Below are 22,994 nucleotides of genomic sequence, written 5' to 3' on the forward strand. Positions count from 1 at the left end.
TCTTCCCTAGCATGTCTCCAGTTTAATGGTTGTGGCCCCTGTGTATCCTCTCAGATTGGCTTCAACTGCAGTTGGTGTAGTAAACTTCAAAGGTAAACAAGAACACAAAGAGTTTGAATTTTAAAAAGGCTTGCTGCTTCTACTCTTCCGTTGAATTTTAAATGTGTCAGGTGTGTTATGTATACGTCAACAAGTGTATATATGTAAAATATGCCATGACCAAAATGCAAAAAAAAAAAAAAAAGTAGGAATTTTAATATTTTCCTTTGTCTGGTTGCTCAAAATTACCAAGAATCCTCACAGTCAATAAGATCATTATCTGGCATACATTTTTAACCTCTATGGGGCTTAAGATAGATGATGATTGCAACTGATGAGTCTCTAAATTGATGTCTTTGGTCCAATTCTACAGAAAGCATGGTATGAGATTTTTTTACTATAACAAGGATATTTATTCTTAATTATATGAACATATTTTAAAATTCTTATAAATATCTCAAAGGTTACTAGCCAAGATGAGACATGTAGTCTGAGGCTGAGTAACAGAGTGATGCTAACTGGCCCTTACAATAGAACGTGTGGCTTTGGTCTGTGTAGTGACTAATTCTGAAACTTAAGTTACTTCACTTGTCAAAGAGGGTTACTGATTTTCATGAATCGTGAAGAGGATTCTTCAGTTCCTAGTGCTTACACAGGAGTCTCAATGATCATTTGTTAGAAATACAGAGTGCAGATCTTTAAAAGTGTTTTGGTATTTACTCAACCATTTGTGCATCAATTTTGTCCCACGCCCTGGGAAAGCAGCAGTGAATAATGTATGTAGATACAGTGCCTGCCCCAATGGAGCTTACAGTCTAAGAATAAGATCTCCTCTCATCTTCAGAGTCTATGGTAAATCTGCTTCTTCCTCCAGGTGGAGAATTGAATCTTCAAGCTATAGTTAGTGAATGTGGAATCAGAGCTTTCTATTGTAAGCAGTCTGTGTCTTATCACCTTGTTGCAGCACTTGCTGTAATGATAGAGGCATGTTCAGGAATATTTTTAAAGTTACTGAAGTATAAAGAATACAATGCCAACTCCTTGATAACAAGCTTTAGAAAACATGTTTAACTTGCTGACTTTGGGGCAACTCATTATTCTGGTGGAACAGTATTATTTACTATAAGTTATGTTCTGTTTTCAATTTTATATGTTGTTCTAATAATTTCCTTTGGGCAATGAATTTCAAGTAATGAAAAGCAAGCAGGCAATTAGCATTCTTACAAGTAAATTTTAAGTAGCTATATCTCCAGAGTGGGAAGAACTGCTATAAAGTCAAGGGTTGTGTGGTTTATATTTTGCTGACCTTTCACAAAAATTACATGCATGTTAGAAATTACTCAAGATCTATTAGAAAATGACCAAAGTGAAACTAAAGAGATTGTATTTTAATACATCTATTTAATAATGCTGAGCTCAGACATGCAAAAAGCCCAAAAGAATAAAGTAGAAGGCTCTGGTTAGGGTATATATCTAAATCAAGTTCCAATTTAGTAATGAGCTCCTCTGAGAAGTCTCCCTGAGCCACAGGTTTGTGTGAGGTATCCAAGCTGTTCCCTCGCATCCTTTCCCACTGGCATTTAGCTCATTTGTCTGTCTCCTTTGCTGGCTCTGGGTTTATCAAGCGTGATTTGCCCTTTTATCTACAGCATCTATGAATGTATCTAGTGCTGCAGAAAAAAATAGATGAATGACTGAATGAATGAATAGGTTCCAAATAGAGAAATCAAGGTTGCCACCCAGCCAGAGTACTATTAGAACGACTCTCAACTGAAATAATGTCTTGGTAATTAAAGGTTGGGGGCATTAGTCTAGAAACCTACTAAACCATTTCATTATGTTTTTAAAAAATCTTATTGGTGAAATATATGTTTAAAGTTTTAGACAAGCAGTTTGGCAATAAAAAGATATCCACAAATTGGAAACTGCTTTATACTGTTAATACTTCTATTGTATTGAAAGATTTCTCTGCCAGACATTGTGCCAAGGAATTTTCAAATACATTTAACTTGTACAATATTTTTACAGTAGAGGAAACTAAAGCTAAGTTATTTGTGCAGGCTCTCATTGCTCCTAAGTGTTAAGTTTGGAACCGAAACTTAACCTGTGTGACTTCCCCGCCTGAGGACTTGACACCTCACCTGTTCTTCCTCACATCTGCAAGGCTTCAGGTGCAAGCTTATCTTCATCACTGCCTAAAAAATAGTAGACATACTGCTGAAAAATAAATATTTTTATAATTGATGTTGCAAGAAAGTGATAAAGTTTTTATAGGCATAAATAAGAATGCAGAAGAGTCAAGCAAAGCATAAGATTATTTTATGTACTTTATTGAAATCATAGTTTTTGAAGGTTAATAGAGAAAAGAAAGGTGGTGATACATATGAATGAGGAAGGAATTCACCAAAGAACACCACTAAAAATATATATGTAAGTTTTCTTTCTGTTACCATTTGATGTCTTGTTGAATACCAAATCCTGGTTTAAAATCTTGGATATATTTTAAATTCTTCAGCAACCCAGTTATATAAATATCAAAATCTGCCTAATTAATTGGTTTAACTATGGCTCATTGCACTTTTGTTCAAGTTAATTTCCCTACTTCATTTTGTTAATGTCTCCTTAGACCTGTGAGCTTCAAAACTTTGCTTTTGCTGCCTGGGAGCATTTCCCCAGACCTTAGAGCTTTTATTAACAAATTCAATAAAACAAGAGAAGTCTCATTCTTAGTAGCACAAAAGGTGCCTCACAGATTTTCCTTTTATTTCCTTGCATTCTCCTTTGTTCTCATTTATCCCTAGATGATAATCAATTGGTAGTGACTATTGAAACTCTAGAGGTGGGCTTGCTCTAAAAAAGATAAGTTTAATTGTTTTATTTAATTCTCATTTTTTAGGGAGCAAAAACTAAGGTAGAATGTTTATAGTGGCTTACCCAAGATCTAAATGAATTTAGAGCATATGAATACGTAGAGATCAATGATCACAAGTGTTTACCTAGAGTAGATACCCCACTATTTCTAGGTTAGAGTGCTTTTATTTCTTTAGTGCAGATTGAAAGGACCTGAGTCAACCCTTTTCATTATACCTTATATCTTCACTCATTTAACAAAAAAATTTTAGTGTCTCTGTGCTAAAGTTACAACCCTAGATTGTAGATTCCGTGGTGAGCAAACAAGAAAAAAATCACCACCCTCATAGAGCTTATATTTGTAGTACAGAGAGATAGAGTTTATGCAAGTAGATATGCAGAAAATAGAATTAGTAGAGAGGAATTTCATGACAAAAAAGTAAGCAGAGCAATGTAATGGAAAATATAGCAAAATTGTTAAGAATAACAGGAGTTTATTTGTTGGTATTATACTAAGCAACTTTGCCCTTTTGAAGAGACCTGGTTTTATCAGCCTCCAAAACTTTATCTTTTTTTTTTTTTTTTTTTTTTTTTTTTTTTTTTTTATTTTGGTTTTTCAATTACAGTTGTCCCCTTTTCCCCCAATTTCTCTCCCCCACCCAGCCCACCCCCTCTCCCGCAATCATATCCCTCCCCGCTGTCCATGTCCATGAGTCCTTCACAAAACTTTATCTTAAATTGAAAATATACTTTGGTTCTTAAACTATTTATTCACTCATTCATTTACTTTAAAAAATCACTGAATGCTTTCATACTAGTCTAAACATTGAGGTAGTTATAACAATAATCAGTTATTAATTAGAGCCAAAGCTCTCATGGAGCTCAGAGTTTAACTTATTAACCTGAAAACTAAATGAATTAATAATGAAACAAAATATCAGTTGATGGGCAGTCTGTTGAGTTTAAAAGAGCCAGTATGCCCTGGACTGGGTGGCCAGGAAAGGCTCCTTGGAGGCAGTGACAGTTAAACTTTGACTTGAATCATAGGGCACCAGCTACACCAAGGTGAACGCAAGGAGTGTTTCAAAGGGACTGGCGAGTGCAGTGGCCCATCAGTGAGTCCAGGCTTGACCTGAGGAGGAAGGCAGTGCACTGAGTTGGGAGCTTTGAGAGTTGAGCATGAAGGGTGAATGGTATCAGACGAGATCAGAAAGGCAGCCAAGTATCAAAATACAGATGGCTTTGTAAACCAGCAAGGGTTTTATTATCGGGGTGATAGGAAGACTAAATTTTAGAAGAACTAAAGTAGAGGAGTAATGCGATTTCATTATATTTTTTAAATGCAGCTCTGGCTGCTCTAAGGAAAACAGTGTGTGTGTGTGTGTGTGTGTGTGTGTGTGTGTGTGTGTGTGTGTGTGTGTGTGTGTGTGTTTAACGGACCTGGTAGTGCCAGGTCCAGCTGCCTGCCACTACCATAAACCAGTACTGCAGATGCAGATGCTGGTATAAAGGAAAGTAGTTCATTTTCAGGTGCTGGCCACCTGGAAGATGGAGGACTCTTGTCTCAAAGCCCATCTCTCTGGAAAGATGGGGACTCATGTCTCAAAGCCCTTCTCCACATCTAAGTGGAGGCCAAGGTTTTTTTAAGGAGGGAGAGGGGAACAGAACAAAGAGATCAAGGTTGGGAGTTGAAAAGTTCTCTACATGCAGACAAGCATAGTTTATTCCAATAAGGCAAGTGATGATCCAGGGTGCATCATCCTGGTTTAGTCATTTTGGCTTCACATCATCCTGGATTCGTGTCATCCTGGCTTTATGTCATTGTGGCTACACAGTTGAAGGTCAGAAAACCTCCTGAGGCTGGGATGCCTGAAGATCTCTGTCTTTTGAAATTAGCTCCTAGGATTCTTTATGTGTGCGTGTGTGTGTGTGTGTGTGTGTGTGTGTTCATTTACTCATTCTTTTAACAAAGTTTTATCAAGCACCTATTCTGTACCAGGTAGCCAGATTACTAAATGTGCTTAAATTGGCAACAGAGCAAATTCCAATACAAACCCATATTTACAGGTAAATCAATGAGACAAATCTTTTCTGGCAGGAACCTGGCAACAAGGCCCAGCGGTAAGCTGGGCACGAAGCGGACACCCAGTAAATGCTCTGACCTGTAGGTAACTTGAGCACAGAGGCACATTAGGGAGATGCTGATGCAGCCGCCTCCCTTTCAGGTGTGAACAGAGGAGATGCGATGGCTGGCCTCTCACTGTTCAGCCTGCCTGGCAGCAAGGCTCAACAGAGCTTGGAATTGCTTTCATACTCACACGTGTATGTGCTTTTGACTGTGCCCCATTCAAATGCGACCTCTCCTAGACCCAAGGTGGAAGCCTACAGGCTGCCATCAGGTACTGCTCCCGGAGAGCTGTGCTAGGAAGACTTGAGTAATTCGACAAAAAGATCCTGTCACTCCTAGGATTCTTATAGAAACACGCTGTTTATCTACAAGCTGCCTATTAGTCAGAGTCAGCACTTACAGAAACAACGTCAAAACAATGCTGGAGTGAGTTACAATTTCCCACCCATTTTCACTGTTGTTGTGTGTGCGCACTCTTATGTTTTTGTCTAGGTTTGTTTTGTTTTTTGGGTTTTTTTTGAGGGGGTTGAGGATGAAAAGGAAGAGTAAAGAATATATACAGTAGTCTACGGCAGGGATGATAGCAGCTTAGACAGAGTGATGCTTATCAGGGATCGGGAGAGATGAATAAATCTGAGACATGTTTTGCAAGGAGAGAAGAGGTTTACCAATGGGTTAGAAGTTAGAGGAGAGGAAAGGATAAGAATTATGGCTACATTCTAGGTTTTCATTTGAGCGATTTGGTAGATGCTAACCCTCGTTTTTGAGCATAGGTAAACTGGCACAAAAAACAGAGACTACGGCAGGGAGAAATAAGGTTTAGTGAGGGACAAGTTTGAGGTGCCTGTCCAACTTCAAGTGGAACTTTTGAGTATATGGGGATAGATAAGCTCACATTTCAGGAAAAGGTGATGCCTTGCCTAGTGGTTCAGGTTAGAGAGTCATTATCTTATTGCTATTGTTTAAAATCATGGGACTAAATGAGATCAGCTACGAAAAGAGTGTAAGTTGAAAATAAGAGAGATTCCGAGAACGAGCAGATGGTATGGCACAATGAGAATGGTGCTGATTTTCTGTTCCGTGCAGGTATGTTTGTACAGACAGAGACGGCCTCTGAAAAGACACATAGGTTAGTGATCACAGCCTGTCTCTGGTGAAACTGTAGGGAGTAGGAACAAGCATGAGAATGAGTATGACTTCTTAGCAAGTGCTTTTTTGTGTGACTTGAATTTTTGCCACATGGACTTGAAGACAAAAGGAGGTATCAACATGGAGAAATAAGGCAGCATAAGTTCTTTAAAAGGTAGAAATGCAGTCTTACTTATTTTAGTGTCTTCCACCTCACCCGACACAGTGCCTGGGCTGATAGAAGAATCCAGCACATACAATTGGACTGAATTATGCAGATAATTGAGGCCAGAGATTTCCATTTTCCTGGGAATTCTAATTATTCACTTTGTCTGTTACTATCCATTGGCTTTCTCAATGTCAACCAAATAGCTATGAAAGAAACAAGCTGATGCCTGGCATAAATGATCAACATTTGTAATTAGGCATGCTGAACACTGGGGAGTTAGATTCTTAGTGCCTGACTTTTAAAGAATTTCCACTTTGTATTTACTTAGCTCCAATCAAAGTCTTAAGATGGTACTGGTAAAAATTTGGGAATAAATACATTCTCTGATTCCATTCATCAACAGAATAAATATTAGAGTTGGCAAACCCCTGCTAATGGTAAAGACCTCTATTTACAGAAGAGCAGTATAACATATTTACTTCAGAAGAAATGTGAGATGAGGGAGAGATGTTCCCAAACAACTGCTGTATATTTTTTCAGCCTATTATTTCTATTGCATTTCCCTGAGCAACTGTGGTACTGTTATTTTCCAGTGAAAGAATTGAACTTTTTTTTTTTTTTTTTTTTTTTGCTGTAACAAAGAGAAATAGAAAGTATCCCATGTAATATGTTTTTAAAATTTTGAAAATTTATAACTCAAATACTGACTAAAAATTCATTTAATGATGTGAAATGTATCATAAACCTAAATTAATTAAGAATGGGAGCCCTTTTTATATAGTCATAACTAGTTTTTAAAAATAGAATGTATGTATATGATAATATGCTAGTTTAACTTAAAGAAATTAAACTACCTAAGCTTTAAAGGAGAGAGAGATGGAGAGCAAATTTAAATAGTGCCCCTGACCCCACCTTTCCCCGGTCAGTAATCTTATGCTCCTGAAGACAACACCAATGAGACCTGAATGTATTTTCTTCCTTATGGTTTTGTTCCTGTGTACCCTTAATAGTGGCACATTTGCAGCATTGAGTCTGACCCTAGTGTTTAAAGACACAGTGGGCATTTTTCATACCACATGGTCTTAAAAGAAGCCAACAAGTTCATCTAGGGTCAACCCCAAACCCTACAGTCTATTTTGACATTGGAGAAAGAACTAGTTTTATTAAAAGACACAGTATCAAGCTCCTGAGGGGGCTGTACTAAGGGAACTCCAAGCATATTTTGACACAGTATCATTTTTGCCTACTTTCTCATCAACTCCACGGTAATCCTTAGAGGGCCATGGAAAGCATCCTGCTGGTCTGATTCAGCTATAAGTCTTAATTTAGTCTCAAGATTCTAAGATTGAAAGGAGAGTATCAGAAACCCGAAATTGTTTAATGACAAGTCATATGCTCCTGGAATATATATGACCAAGGCTGGAATTTTTTAAATTAAGGTAAATCAGTAGTTAGAGTGAGTATAATTGCAATTGTACTTGTTTGAATGTACTTTTTATATCCTGGACAGAGCTTTGAAGCTACCTGCACACTGTGCATTTACATAATCATTTCATAAAAGGGAACCCATTAGAAGCCATTTAGGAAATCCAGAAGCCCTGATTCAAAACTAATTATAACCTTAGGCTTATTTTAATGAATTGGCTAAGATAAAGTTCGGCTTGGGAATGCACCTAATTTCAGATGGCAGAACTTACAAGGCAAGATGATTGATTTTGACATGCCATGTTTGTAAGAAGTGAATTGAACTTGAAAAAATGTAAGTGCAATACCCTTTATAATGTTTTCAAATTTAAATAATCTTAGCACTTCTATTGATTAGCTTATCCTGATATGTAGCAAAACAAATGGCCTTTTAAGAATACAAAATTAAAATCCTTCTTTTTTTTTTTCCTTTGAAGCATTCCAAGCCTAGGTTTAACAAAAGTGTACAGATTCTTTTTGTGTGAATGAACTATAACAGTACAATGAAGTGTGATATTATTTTATCCATTACATGAGAGCATTTTGAAATACATTTTAACACAGAGAATACTTTTGAAATGATATGTAACATACTAGTAACAAGGGCTCACCTTTGGGGAACTGCAGTGAATTGGAAATTAGCACTGGAGAGAGAATAGCACCATTTCTTCATATTCCCTTTTGTAGAGTTTGAATTTTCACCACATGCCCATATAACCTACACTTAATCAATAAACAGACATTTTTAAGAGAAAGAAAGAAACATATATATGATAAAGTATGTTAGGAAAATATAAGTACTCTCTCAGAAAATTCTACATTTAAAGAATTTATCAGGAGCAGAAAATGATCAATGCTGAAAGTATAGGTAACATTTCTTTCCTCTGGAAAGGTGGCATTTGCTTTACCAGCTTTTGGATATAAAACACACCTATTCTTTTCTTTTTAAAAATTGATATTGAACTGTGTATTTTAATCTATCTACCTACATGCCTGTTTATTTGTCTGGCTGGCTATCTTATCTGTCTATTTTACATTTTGGTCTCTATTTCCTTTTGGCCATTGGCCATCTACAAATCTGTAAGGATGGCTGTGAATTCAGAATAGAAACTAGCTTTCCTTTTCCAAATTCTAAAGCAACAGGTACTTGAGCCAAGTCTCCTGATAAACAAGTCCCTTCTGAGATATCAAGACATTGTTTTAAATAGTCTGATTTTCTAGTCAGTGAATGCTGTGTTTACCTTCATTCTGATCACCATTTGGCAAAGTAGTGATAAAATCTGTAGAATTATTTAGTATTACATCTTTTTATAGCTGCTATTTTATGATCATGCAAGTGATTGTAAAATTTTGTTTTGTGTTAACCAGCTGTAGAAGCCACATTTTGTACACTTATAATTTAGAAAATCAAAATTTTCAACAAATGCAATCCAACAAACATATACAGAATGTGTGTGTGTGTGTGTGTGTGTGTGTGTAATGAAGCGTTTTAGTGCACTATAACATATTCCATTTCCTTAGTTTGTTTGCACTAATAGTGGGTCCCCTTGGAAATAATTAAAAGTTAATTGTCCAAGAATGAAATTGAACTTGTTCAATTTAAAAACAATAGGTGCTAAATTATTATGGAAAAAAAATATGGTCCTTGAAGGACAAGGAAATAAAAATTTAAAAACAAAAATACGTTCATAGTTGAGTTCTGTTTTAAAAAATGATTTGAGTTATAAGAATTGTGAGAACCTTCAATTAACAGTCTTATATCGAAAAGACTGGCATCATGGTAAAAGAGAACATTTAATAAAAGTAGTTTATGGTTTAATTATTTGTTTTGCTGGGGATCTAATGTCAAAATAGAGAAAGACATTCAAAATACAATAAGTTCATACTCAAGCAAGCTTTTTAAATATTTTTGAAGAACACCCCCCAAAATGGAACTTATTTATAAAACTTTTGTATTAATCTTACATATTTAAACCTCGGTCATTTTCCAAGTACTCTCCATTCAAATGCACCTATCAAGACACTTTTTCCACTGCTCAAAAGTATTTGAACTCATCGATTTTGATGTCTTTTAGTAGTTCTGAAGTTTTTTGTTTCACCTCTTCCCCAATGGCAAAACATTTCCCTTTGAGGACTTTTTCACCTAAGTAACAAAAAAAAAAAAAAAAGTCGCTCTGGGTGAGATTGGCTGAATAGGCAGGGTAGGGCATGGGGGTCATGCCATTTTTGGTCCAAAACTGCTAAACACTCAAGCGGTGTGGGCAGGTGCATTGTCATGGCGAAAGAAACAAGTCAGCTGTTGGCCATCATGGAATAGACAAATGCATTGAAAGAGTTTTCAAAAACAATTCACTGAAGCTGAACTCAGCCTCTCACAACAATGCCAGTTGGTAATTTGATACAGATGGGTTCCTAGAACATTCACCTATCAGGGAAGCCTGTACTACAAGGGGCCCTTCTTCCAGAAGGTAATTCTGGGGTGTTATAGTGTCCCCCTTTGTATGTGAGAAAATAAAAATGCCATTGAGATAGTTTCTGATTTTTTACTTTCTGCTAAAACTGTAAGAAAAGTTTCTTGATATGAACATACTATTTAAGATTTACATAAATTTTTCTAAATGCTAAACAGTTTATTTTTTGACAAGTCCTGAGTCAGATATACAGTCCTACCCATTCAAATGGCCTACCCCAAGTTTTGAAGGAAACTTTATGGTAGGAATTGTCATTCATGAATAAGTTCATGAAATCCAATAATTTAACAATGCATATAATAATTCTGTTATTTCTTTAGTTCTAAGAACACCTAACTGTCTTTATATAACTTTAGGCCCATCTAAATAAGCTGGAGTACATTATAAGGCAAAACAAAGAAGGTATTTTGGAATAAAAATAAGATTTATTGTTTGAACAAAGATTAGCTTTCAAGTTTTCCTTTTTGGGGGATACTGTAAAAGGGATTGGCAGGATCTGGATTAGTGAGATTCATTTATTTCTCCTTCCTAGAGAGCCACTTTTTCTTTCACCTCAGCTCTTGAATTTTCCCTTCAATGATCATTCATAGTCAAAGGGGTGCTATTCTCTCCGTGAACATGACTTTGGCTGCAACAATTTCTAATGATAGGCTCTCCTAATAATACACAGATTTTATATACCTAAAATAATGTCTTTTCACCACCAGAGAAAGCCTCTATATTGATCTGTGCCCTGATCAGAATTAATCTCTCCCTTCTCTGCACTCCGCTAGCACACAGGTATATGTATACTTGCCCAGATTTCTTGCTGCTGCTGCTGCTGCTGCTGCTGCTGCTGCTGCTGCTAAGTTATATGAGCTTTGAAAGAAAGGACAGGGGGGTTGCTTTAAGGGAACAAATGCCTTGCATATGGAGATACCTTAAAGATTATAATAGCTACCTTTTTTTCTATACTTATTATGCACTAGGCACCACACGAAGTCCTTTACTCCCACTGAAGTTGTTTAATTCTATTATCTCATTCAGTCCTTGCAATCACATTAAGAGGTATGTATTAGGATCCCTGTTTTATAGATTAAGTAAATGAGAATTAGGAAGGTTGAGAAGCTTTGCCAAGGTCATGAAACTTAGCCAGAATTTCAAATAAAAATTTTTGAACTATGAATGTTTGAAGATTTGAAGAAAAGAAATAAATGCTTGGCTTGGCAATTCTTCATTAGGCTTCTATGTCTAGTGAACACATATAGCTTAACAAGTATGTGCATACATACAGGATGAGCAATCCATTGGGAAAGGGAGAGAGGCCCCTCCCTTGCCTACTGAAAGGGTTGTATTGGCTTATTTACATTAACATCCATTCAAAACATATTTGAATTGCTCTTTGTAAAATATATATATGTATATATATAAATGTTTTCTTCAGCAATAATTGAGGTTATATTCATGTAAAGTGCATGATTGGCAAGATTGAGTTTTCATGAAAAAATAAATGTGATGAATTGGAGAAAGTAAAAAACAAATAACAGATAGGATACTCATGGGACAAAGCTTAAAGACATATAGAAAAAATGGTATACAAAGAAATTTTTATTTTGTATAGGTCCTGTCTCTATCACTTTGTATTGTTTTCTACTCATATATCAGAAGATGGATCACAAACAGATGTCTGAGTGCCTGACCCTTAGACCCATGTACTTGGTCTCGGAGAAGAGAGGCCAATTCTTGAGCAATGGGCATACAATACTTCAGAATATACTCAAATTTTAATGTTCATGCACAAACCTAGAATGCCTAAAAGAACAAAGTGAACAAGAATGCATATGTGGTAGATGATAAATACACAGGAAAACTTGACTGAAAAAGTTTACTGAAGTTGAGCACAGAATTTGTGAATAGAAGTGTTTGAGAAAGAATGAGAATTAGATTCATCCCTAAATGCCATGTCCAGTTTTCTCAGGACAATCCCACTGTCCCATTTTCTTTACTTGTAAAGAATTTATTTTATTTTATTAAATTTATTGAGGTGACATTGGTTAATAGGGTCATATAGGCTTTAAGTGTACATTTCTACAATACATGGTCTGTATAATATGACCCAGCAATCCCTCTTCTGGGTATTTACCCAAAAAACCTCAAAAACATTTATTCACAAAGATTTGTGCACCCCGATGTCCCATTTCTTTCCTTTCAAAAGTGTCCTTGCTTGCATCATAAATTATACGGTCACCATCCCTAACAGCATTCTGGGAAGTCCCGCTATTTTCTTAAGTTTAAACCACATTTGTGTATTCAGAACTGAAGGCAGTGCTAGAATTACTTGATTAGTTCAATTATTCTCCACAACGGAGTTCCTGTGACAGACTCCATATGGCCCACAACCTGAAATATTTAATATCTGGTCTTTTGTAAGAACAGTTTTTCAGATAAATGGAAAATATATAACAAATATGTTGATTAGTGATAAAAAATAAAATATAGATTCACAAGAAGTGCTTTTGAAAGAAAATATTGACTATTTTTGAGAGGTTTCATGAAGTAAACAGTGACACTGGAATAAATTAGACAATTCTAATGAGCATCACCTAAGGAAACATGAGACAATAAATGAAGGATCAGGTCATAATGATATAGTATGTTTGAAAATGAATAATAAAAAAAATGTGAGGGTGTTGAATTGATGAGTCTTGTGAGCTGAAAGAAAGAGTAACATGAAAATTCAGGTCTACTTATTCATTCTACATAGGTGTATATGACTTTTGCTATAAATATTTTTCTGTGTGGGTTAAAGGAATGTGCTCTGAAATACTAAGTCAGTTTCAGTAAAAGCAAATCTGACGAAAAAACTACATATCCAAGAATGGTTCTGTTAACATGAGGTGGCACTAACTGTATTTTATGAAGCAGAAAATTGCTTCATGCCCAAATTCTTAAAATCCTTCTTTTTTGCTGCCTTCAATAAGACATAGGACATTTGTATACATGAGTTGCATAAAGCTCTAATAGAATTAGCATTTAGTAATTTGGTGTTTTATATGCCTGACAAATCTAACATAGAATAAAGCAAGGAAATAAGGAAGCATAAGTGGAATGAATGAATTTACTAATACATGGTTAGTAATCACCATAAGGACCTGAGCCTGGTGCAGCTTTAGAAACAGACCCTTCCAGGTGAGCTCACAGATTTATAATGTAGAAAGAATAACAAAATTTTTAAAACAAAACAGAGTTTTATATGTACAAACTTACACATATTATTTTTAAGCATCAATATTATAGCTCAACTTCAAGAGGCAAATTGAACTATCAAAATTCTCATAATGCACTTTTTAAATACAATAATAAGGAAATCATTTTTTATAACATTGCAGCAAACTCTAGAAGTCTTGGAAGTTTTTTCACCAAAATCAGTTTGCTTCTCCTTAGAATAATTACTCTTGAGACATTAAAAAATAAAGTTGAATTTACCATGAGCTGAATATATGAATGTAGAAAATTAGTTCTTTGAACAAAATAAATTCATAAGATAGAACAACAATTTTCAAGTTTGAATGATTAATTTAAACAAATATGGACCACCACATATGTATAAAAAGATATTCTGATTTAACTTAGATCTAAGAGAAGCTATCTCACAAACACAATATCTCCTAAAAAATATAGAAGTGCATTATTAAAAAATCATTAAGCAAATATCTTTTAAAGAGACAATGTTCTCTGGTCTTTGTTAGAATCACTTAGGTGCCATTATCTGGTATCATAATGCCTTGAATTGCATCTTCTAGGGAGGGAAAAGTTGTTTGTTTGGAATGCCCTGTCAATGTTATCATATTTCAAATGAGTTCATAGTACTTGTCTGAATGATTTAATTACATTGTAAAATATAATGATAACAAGCCTTGATGAATTAATCAGCTGAGGTGTACAAATGATTTAATAAAAGGGTTTTCAAACCTTTTCTTCCTAAGCTGGGGAAACATTTTTCTTTTTTTTACTAAATTTATTCATGACATTGGTTAATAGGGTCATATAGTTTCAAAAGTAAATTTCTATGATGCATGATCAGTGTAGTGCATTGAATGCCCATCACCCAAAGTCAAGTCATTTTCCGTTGCCATATATTTGGCCCCTTTTACCATACTAACCCACTTCTCTCTGATAAACAACATACTTTTTTTTGTATTTTTTCCATTACCAGTTATCCCCCTTAAACCCTCTTTTTCCTCCACTCCCTGCCCCTAACTCCCACAGTTACCACACTGTTGTCACAAAGCGGATAGAATTATATCTCCTTTGGTACAGTCTGTGATGTGGGATTTGTAGCCAAGCCCTCCCATTTTCTCTGCCCTCACTCCAGCAGTCACTAAGCTTCTGCAAGACGAAACCCTGAACTCTGGACAGAGCTTGAAAATCTGTGATTAATGCAAGTTTTCCAAGTTAAAAAATACTAACCTTCTTAACCCACCCATTCTTTCTGCAGGTCATTTTCAGGGATCCAAATCCACTCTGACTGGAAACACTTTGTCTCTTAAGTAATGAGTGACAGAGACCTTTATTTATCTGGAACATTTTCTCAGTTACTCTTCCTGGAGGGATGTGGTGAAATAATGGTCTTTTGTATTCCCTTATAGTTCTTTTCAAAATGTTTATGGCCAAAATAGAAATAAGAAAATTTCATGATGGGGGGTCTCTGAGAAACTAGAAATATCATCTTTTCTTATTTCTCTGTAAATATCAATATTCCAAATGAATTCTGAAACTTTTTATGGTAAAAAAATAAATTAGGATAAAGACCTTTCTTTGATTAGACAATGCTTTCATCAAAGGGATTTCTTGTTCCTGGCCAGATCCCAACTTTGCTATCTTGGCAGAACAGAAGTGAGTTGATTTGTGCATTTTTGATCCTGAGGAAGACAGTCCACTCTGTAAACCCAGTGCCATGAATTTGAGCACTGTGGAATAAAAATTTATTGGTAAAAGAGTAGAGTTTTCCAGAGGCTTAGCACACCTCAACCACCAAGACTTCCTGTTGTATTTTCCGAGCCAACAACAAAGTAGAAGTCACTGCTCTTTCTGCCCACTTTTATGCATTTAAAGGTGCCATTTAAGCACAAGATTTAGTATGAAGTCAAGACATTTTAAGAAAGGGTGTCAAAAATTGGATTCCTGACATTTCCAGTAGTTTTATTTGTGACTGAGCATTTGTTTCAACAGCCTACAACCATGAGGAGAAATCTTTTTCTTTCCTTCTTTTTCTCCTTTCCTGGAAGACTCGGCTCTCACTTCTCTTCTACCAAAAAGCAAAGTTGAATGCTTGGCAGGGAATTTGTAGATTCTGAAAGAATTCATTCATAAACAAGAGAATATTTTTCCTCTTTGTTTTGTAACACTAATTTTTGTGGTTAAAGAAGCTGGATCAGGACTTGGAGGATATTATAGAGATTTTCAGTTATATATCAGGTTATCATGTCTCTTGTTTTCAAAACCACTTTTCAACCTGTGCTAGATATTATGAATGGGAAAAATATGTATATAAAGTAGCTTACCTTTATTGAACACTTAGTATGTTAATTATTTATCTCATTTAATTCTCATCAAAACTCAGCAAAGATAGATTTTACAATGTCCATTTTATAAAACCTGAATCTCAGGACACCCACTAATCTCCAATAATAACTTACAATGAATCACAACTGATAGCAGAGTGAAGAACTGAACCCAGTTTTATGTGTGCAGTTTTAAAGCTCATGCTCTTTCCACTAAATAAAAGGGCCTCAGATTTTTGCAATAGTTAAATGGGAATCAGTGTGTGAAATATTGCTTGGTTGGGGTGAGAATTATATAACTGATGGTTATTGACACGTGTCAATTATTACATGCCTGATTCCTCTCAATAACCTTTACTTCCTTCTTTTTCTTTTTCTTTTTTTTCATTCTACCTATATTAAGTGAGACAAATTTTGGGGGTGGGTGGAGCAGTGCTCCAGTAACATTATTAATTATTAAGTTAAGTCTGAAGACACTGTTGCTCTCAGTGCCTGAATTTAGAGAGCAAGTCAAGTGTGGCAGAATGGAGTTCTCTTTTCTAATGTGACACAATGTATTGTGTTCCCAAATTCTTCAGAATATGGTAGTGTGTTACCCAAAGGCAGGACTCCAAAAGTTGCACTTATAATTAGGTGGAAAATAGCATTATTTTAAAAATGGAATACTCATTCTATAAACACATATTCTAAAAGCTACAAAACTTTTAATTTTTCTCTTAGAAATAATTACCAATCAATATTTTATTCTTCCCTTTTTAAAACGTCTTTTTATCCATGTATGTAAAATTTGAAGAAACAAAAGAAAACTATTTAATTGTAATCATAGTCTTCCTCAGTTACCATTCCTCCACCTCACGTTATCATTTACCTTCTTTGAAGAGTTATGGTTTCTAAAAGAATTGAAAATATTTCATAAATAAGGAGCCAAGTCATTAAACCATCTTTTCAGCCAGATTCTGGCTAAATGACAAAACCAAATTTGCAATCAATCAGTGAAGAAATATTTCCTTCATGATGTTAGGATAACAATTTGATCTTAAATGTTAATAGCCCTTGGTTAGTATTTATTTTAAACTGTATAACTTTCATTAGATAATAAGTGTTCTGTCCTCAGGCTGGATCCTATAACCTTGATGGAAGCTTTCACTTGGGCAAAGGATAATTCTCTATCTGAAAACTTTCTTCTGGGTCATAGCTTGGGTTAAGTCTCATTGCAGTTATTGGTAGGATGGAATGGTTGGTAATAGAGACTTCAAAAAAACAGAAGGCGCCAGAGACAAACACAGGAGGCTGTCAAGTTGAAGAGACAGAGGAGTATGGCCCAAAGAAGGGAGCAAATAAAGGCTTCAGTGGGAGAACTAAGCGACAAGGAGAGAGCCAACCTAAGAGACCCAGAGTTCAAAACACTGGTGATAACGATGCTCACACATTTGACAGATATGCTTGAGTACAGCAGATGCATAAGGGAAGAGTGAAGGCTATGCTAAATAAAACAAAGGAAAATCCACATGACACCAATGGTGAAGGGATGGAAGCCAGGGTTCAAATTAATGATATGGAACATAAGGAAGAAATAAACAATCAACCAGTATAGAATGACGAAACAAGAATTGGAGGGGAAAAAAAAAAAAAAAAAAAAAAAACAAGGAGAGACTTAGAAACCTCTAGGTCAACTTTAAACGTACCAACATCCAAATCATAGGGGTGCCAGAAGGAGTAGAATAAGAGCAAGAAATTGAAAGCTTATGTGAAAAAAATAATGAAGGAAAGCTTCCCAAATCTGGCAAAGGAAATAGACATAGAAGTCCAGGAAGCACAGAGTCCCAAACAAGTTAGACCCAAAGAGGACCACACATTGTAATTAAAATGCCAAAGGTTAAAGATAGGTAATGAATCTTAAAAGCAGCAAGGGAAAAGAAGAGAGTTACTTCCAAAGGAGTTCCCAAAAGACTGTCAGCTGATTTCTCAAAAGAAACATTGTAGGCAAGAAGAGACTGGCAAGAAGTATTCAAAGTGATGAAAAGCAAGGACCTACAACTAATATTACTTTATCCAGCAAAGCTATCATTTAGAATGGAAGGGCAGATAAAGTACATTTCGGACAAGGTAAAGCTAAAGGAGTTCATCATCACCAAGCCTGTATTATATGAAATGTTAAAGGAATACATTTAAGAAAAAGAAGATCGAAAGTATGAACTGTAAAATGAAAACAAACCCATAACTATCAACAAATGAATCTAAAAAAAACAAAACAAAACAAACTAAGCAAACAACTAGAACAGGAAAAGAACCATAGATATGGAGAACATTTGGAGGGTTATCAGCTGGGAGGGGGAAGGGGGAAATGGGGAAAAGGTGCAGGGATCAAGAAGCATAACTGATAGGTACAAAATAAACAGGGGGGCATTAAGAACAGTATAGGAAATGGAGAAGCCAAAGAATTTATATGCATGATCCATGGACATGAACTAAGGGAGGGGTTGCTGAAAAAAAGAAAAGAAAAAAGAGAAAGAAAAAAAGAAAAAAACAGAAGGCAAGCAAACTAAGTATATTAAATATTAGAGGGAAAGGATTTGAAAAGGAGTTTGTAGAAAGCAAAGGGGTCAGTGAAATTGCTGTCTTTGTTATTGTTTGAGTCTTCTTCTCATCTAACCCCCAATGGCTACCTTCCTCAGGAAATCCTAGAGCTGATAATATCTTAAGCTGATTATATTGTTGGCTTGCTCTGTGACCATAGATTCCTGGTTTCCTTAGGTAAAATATACTAATCTCAGTGTTTTAAGAAGAGGAATATCTGCAACTTTTATCTTTTTAGTAACCTACCATTTCCACGCTACTCAAGAAGTTGACCCATTTTCTCTGAAATTTAATTCTAAGATATCCTTTAGGTAATAGTGGACTTTGTTATTGCAGTAATGAAATTATTAGCTTTTCAACTTTCCAAAATCATAACGTGTTACTTTATATTTCTAATGAGGGTTGTTATGAGTCTCGGCTGTTCAATAATTCTATAATATAGTACAGCTGCCTTGTTTTTGACACTTAATTGAGTTATGAGTTGACTTCTCATTTTACTTTGCATTCATATATAAGACACAAGAAAGGAAGCAATAATGATTTTACTATTCTCCCAAGGCTTCATTTTCTTGTGCTCTAACTTCTCTTTGCCTCTTCAGGCTGTATAATAAAATGTTGATTAGAAGTCATGAGAGTAGCTATTTTGTCCTCTTTCTGATCGTAGGAGAAAGGCAGTTTTTCATCATTATGTATGATGTTAGTTATAGATCATTGTAGATATCCTATATTATTTATGAGTATAGAATTTTAAAACACAAAGAATTAAGACTTAACTCCAACAAAGTTAAAATAATTAAAACGTGGCCAAATATTAAATTTATTCCATGAGTACAGCCATGGCTTAGTTTAAAGAAATATACTAACACAGTAAGTAGGATTAATATTGAAGATTATTTAGTCATCTTTATAGACAGAAAAAATATTTTATAAAATCCAGCATCTTTTTCCTAAGTAAAAATGTTAGCAGACTGAGGTAGGACACATTAACACAATAATAAGTATTACTTCATAAGAAAGGGAGAAATATACTGAACTTTGAAACCCCAGAGACATTCCCAGTAAAATAAAGAAGAGGACAAGAATGTGATCACCATTATTATGTGACAGAATCCTGTAGTAATGGTTAATGCATGATTATTGGAAGGAGAAGTAACATTATTATGTGTAAATAAAAGGGTGAGTTATAAAATAACTACACAGAAACCGATAGCTTTCCAATGGTCAGAAATAACCATTTAGAAAATGCAATGATTAAAACTCCTCAACAATAGAAAAAAGTAGACAAAATAGTTACTAGCAAACTTGATAATGTGTATGCCCTAACATAAGCAAAACAGTGAAATTCTGATGAGAAAATTAAAAGAGCAAATAGAAAACATTTTAATGGATAGAAAGCTACAGTGTATTAAGATATTGATTATTTCCACATCAATTCTGTCAAATTTATAATAGGATTATTATATCAGAATATGATTATAAAAATCACATAAAAGAATGAGACCACGCAAGGAAAATAAAAAGATCAATTATAGAAGACAAGCTACCCAGTATTAAATTATGATGTAAAACTTTAATAATGAGGTCATTCTAGGAACTGTATAAAAAGGAAAAAAGCAATTAGTGGCAGAGTATATAATTTCAGAAATAGGCCTTAGCATATGAGTTTATTATGTGATAAAACATAGATTCCCCCAAAATAGATAAAACTATTATTTGACAAATGGTCCCTAGCCATTTATTTGAATATAATTTTGTGTTTAGATTTGGTTCTTATTTCACACCATTTACCAAAATAAGTGTAGAATAGAGAATGAAAAGTAAAAAATGAAATAATAGGCTAACTAGGAGAGACTATGGCAAATAATTAATTAATCCAAAGTAGTTAAAACTTTTTGAGCTAAAAAGCAGAGAAAGAAATTTTGAAAGAAAAAGTTGAGAAACTTTACAATATAAAAATACAAGCAGCTATATGGCAAAGAATTATATTTAGAGTTGAATGACAACTTACAGGCAAATGATGTATTTAGGTATTTAATGCTCTTTAGTTCATAGAGAACCTATTTTAAAAAAAGCATTCAAATAAACTGGAATAAATTAGTATACAATTCAAAAATGTAAAAATACAAATAGTCAAAAAACATGTTTTAAAAATTGAACCTCACCTGCAATAGAAAAAATGCTAATTAAAATATGGTACATCATTTTAATATGATAAATTGCAAAAAGGACAATGGTTTGTATTTTTATGTGTTAAAATAGCAGGTATATTCTCATATATAGGTTGAATAAATCATTTATAAAGCTACATAATTTCCATTATGTTGTCATCAAAAATTAATTCTCAAGAAATATTTATGGACTCTGAAAAATATAGCCCCAACTATAATATTAATTATGGAAAAACAAAGTATCCCATGTTATGATTCCAATATGATTGACATATATGTATAACTCAATACGCATTAAACAAAAACTGAATGGGTAATAAAACTAATAATATCTTAACATTGGGATAATATGATTTCTGTTTTTATACTTTCCTGTAATTTTCTTTTAAAATGATTAATTTAAAAACCAGACAATGCTATCTAAAGCATAGTTATGATTAAAATTTTTTAATATTAATTGGATAATATTATAAAAACTGAGGGTTACAATTCAGAAGAGTCAAGCCATCAACCTGGTGGATTGCAACCAGCATTTTTTTTTTTAATGAAATAGAATGGAAGACAAAATATCTCTGTAATTTATGTGGATCTTCAAAGGAAGGAAAGTACAAAGGAAGGGAGAAAGGGAAAGAATCACAACAAATATTTAATTTCAGTATACACACACACACAACACATATCCAGATATGTATATGTCTAAATACTCAATGTTACCTACATTTCTTATTACGGTTTATTTCAATAAGTTTGAAAGACTTTACATTGGAGTAATTTTTTATAGAATTGAAGATTTCTAAATTGCATACTTTATATTGCTTACATATTCACATGCACTTCATTCTATTAATGAAATAGCCACAAAAGTAGAAGTCACTGAGGAACCCAGCTTTAACTAATTAATAAAAACATGCCCAAATAAAGGGCTTAAACTTGTAAAAATATAGAATATTATGAAGTTCTACAATGAAAATTATTCAAGTCAATGCACAGCCAAATTTGCATCATTTAAAATTCCCTTAGTTGGCATATGTAATATGCACTAGCAGCACTTAAAAGTTAGATGGTGAGCAAAGATGACCACGTGACTTAGTTGTTTGGAGCATCATCCCCTACACCAAAAGGTTGTGGGTTTGATTTCCTGTCAGGACACATACTTAGGTTGCAGGTTTGATCCTCGGGTGAGGATTAAAAATAAATTAATTAAAATTAAAATTAAATTTTACTGTGAGATTAGTTCTAAAAACAAGTCAGTCCAAGTCTTTTGAGTCAGATAGTTTTTATCTATTTCCATGTGGGTGAATATTTCATTCTCTTGTCCCTTTTACGTAGCATTTTGAGGAAGATTTAAATGTACATATAAAATAAGTACTCAGGTATCTAATAATCTAGGTAGATTTGGCATCTTCCTGACTACACACTGGAAGTACACAGCTCCAGGCTACTACTAATTACTTTGTGATGACATGTGTTTAATGATTCTCTAGTGTATCATTGACTTTGTTTCTATGCATCACAATTTCAACCCATATTTCAGTCTACTTTTATTTAAAGTAGACTTGGGTCCTTCATTCCCTTAAAGCATTGATGATGACAAATGAGGTTATTTTGCCAACAGCTTTTTTTTCACATAAGCGTAAATGTCGTAGCTTCACTCCCAGCATCAAGTCTTTCTTACCCTACATCCTCCAAAACTGAAAACAGACTTGACATCGGGAGGTGACACTAATAGGAAGACAGCATTCCAGCCTGAAAAGCCAATTACAAAAATCATTTTCCTTATTGAAAATGTTTTTTCAGGAAAGATGAGGGAATAAAAACCAAAAACATTTTTTGTTGTTACTTGGGAGGAAAGAGCAACAAGATGTGAATTTTTTTAATGAGTTAAAAGAATTGATATTGTTACAATTTTAAGTGCATACTAGGGCAACCCCAGATTTTACAAATTTAGAAGAAAGATTAAGCCTTTACTTTATAAAAACCTGCCACACTGCAATATACCACCTGTGTAAATGACAAGGTTCTGGATACCAGGTACCAGGTGATTTGACCTCAGTTTTCCATCTGAAACTTTCTGCATTCTTCAGATAACTATTCTTATTGGCATTGGATTATGATTCTGAGCTACAAGTAACATCAAGAGCTTTCATTAAAAGAAAACATATTACACAAACATAATATGCATACCCTTGTATGTTACAATGATGTGAAGTTTCATAATTTATCCTACAATATTGTCTTTGTAATAGATTATATAATTAGATTCACCTAATAATCCCAGAGTTGTTCAAGCATAAAGATTTTAAAAAAAAACTTTAAGCTGAAGTTTCTTGATTGTAGGAGAAATTTTTTTAGAAGTGAAATCACTTATTTCATGCCTAAGGCCAATTCAAAGCAATAAGCATCCTCCACACAGGAAATGAAATATGATTTTAATGAATTTTTTATTGAGAATAATGA

At 34.4% G+C, this 22,994-nt stretch overlaps 1 protein-coding gene across 1 annotated transcript in view; it reads left to right on the top strand.

The window, feature by feature from the left end:
• The window catches only part of PLXDC2 (plexin domain containing 2), a 420,883-nt gene that overhangs the window by 329,649 nt on the left and 68,240 nt on the right, over positions 1 to 22,994 (top strand). Inside the window, exon 9 of the mRNA XM_090266575.1 lies at positions 11 to 92. Coding sequence (XP_090122701.1) covers positions 11 to 92 — 82 coding nt within the window. The remainder of the gene's footprint in view (positions 1 to 10; positions 93 to 22,994) is intronic.

Source organism: Furipterus horrens, unplaced genomic scaffold (assembly GCF_987537825.1).
Source record: "Furipterus horrens unplaced genomic scaffold, mFurHor1.1.pri manual_scaffold_2, whole genome shotgun sequence".
In the NCBI taxonomy this organism is placed as follows: domain Eukaryota; kingdom Metazoa; phylum Chordata; class Mammalia; order Chiroptera; family Furipteridae; genus Furipterus; species Furipterus horrens.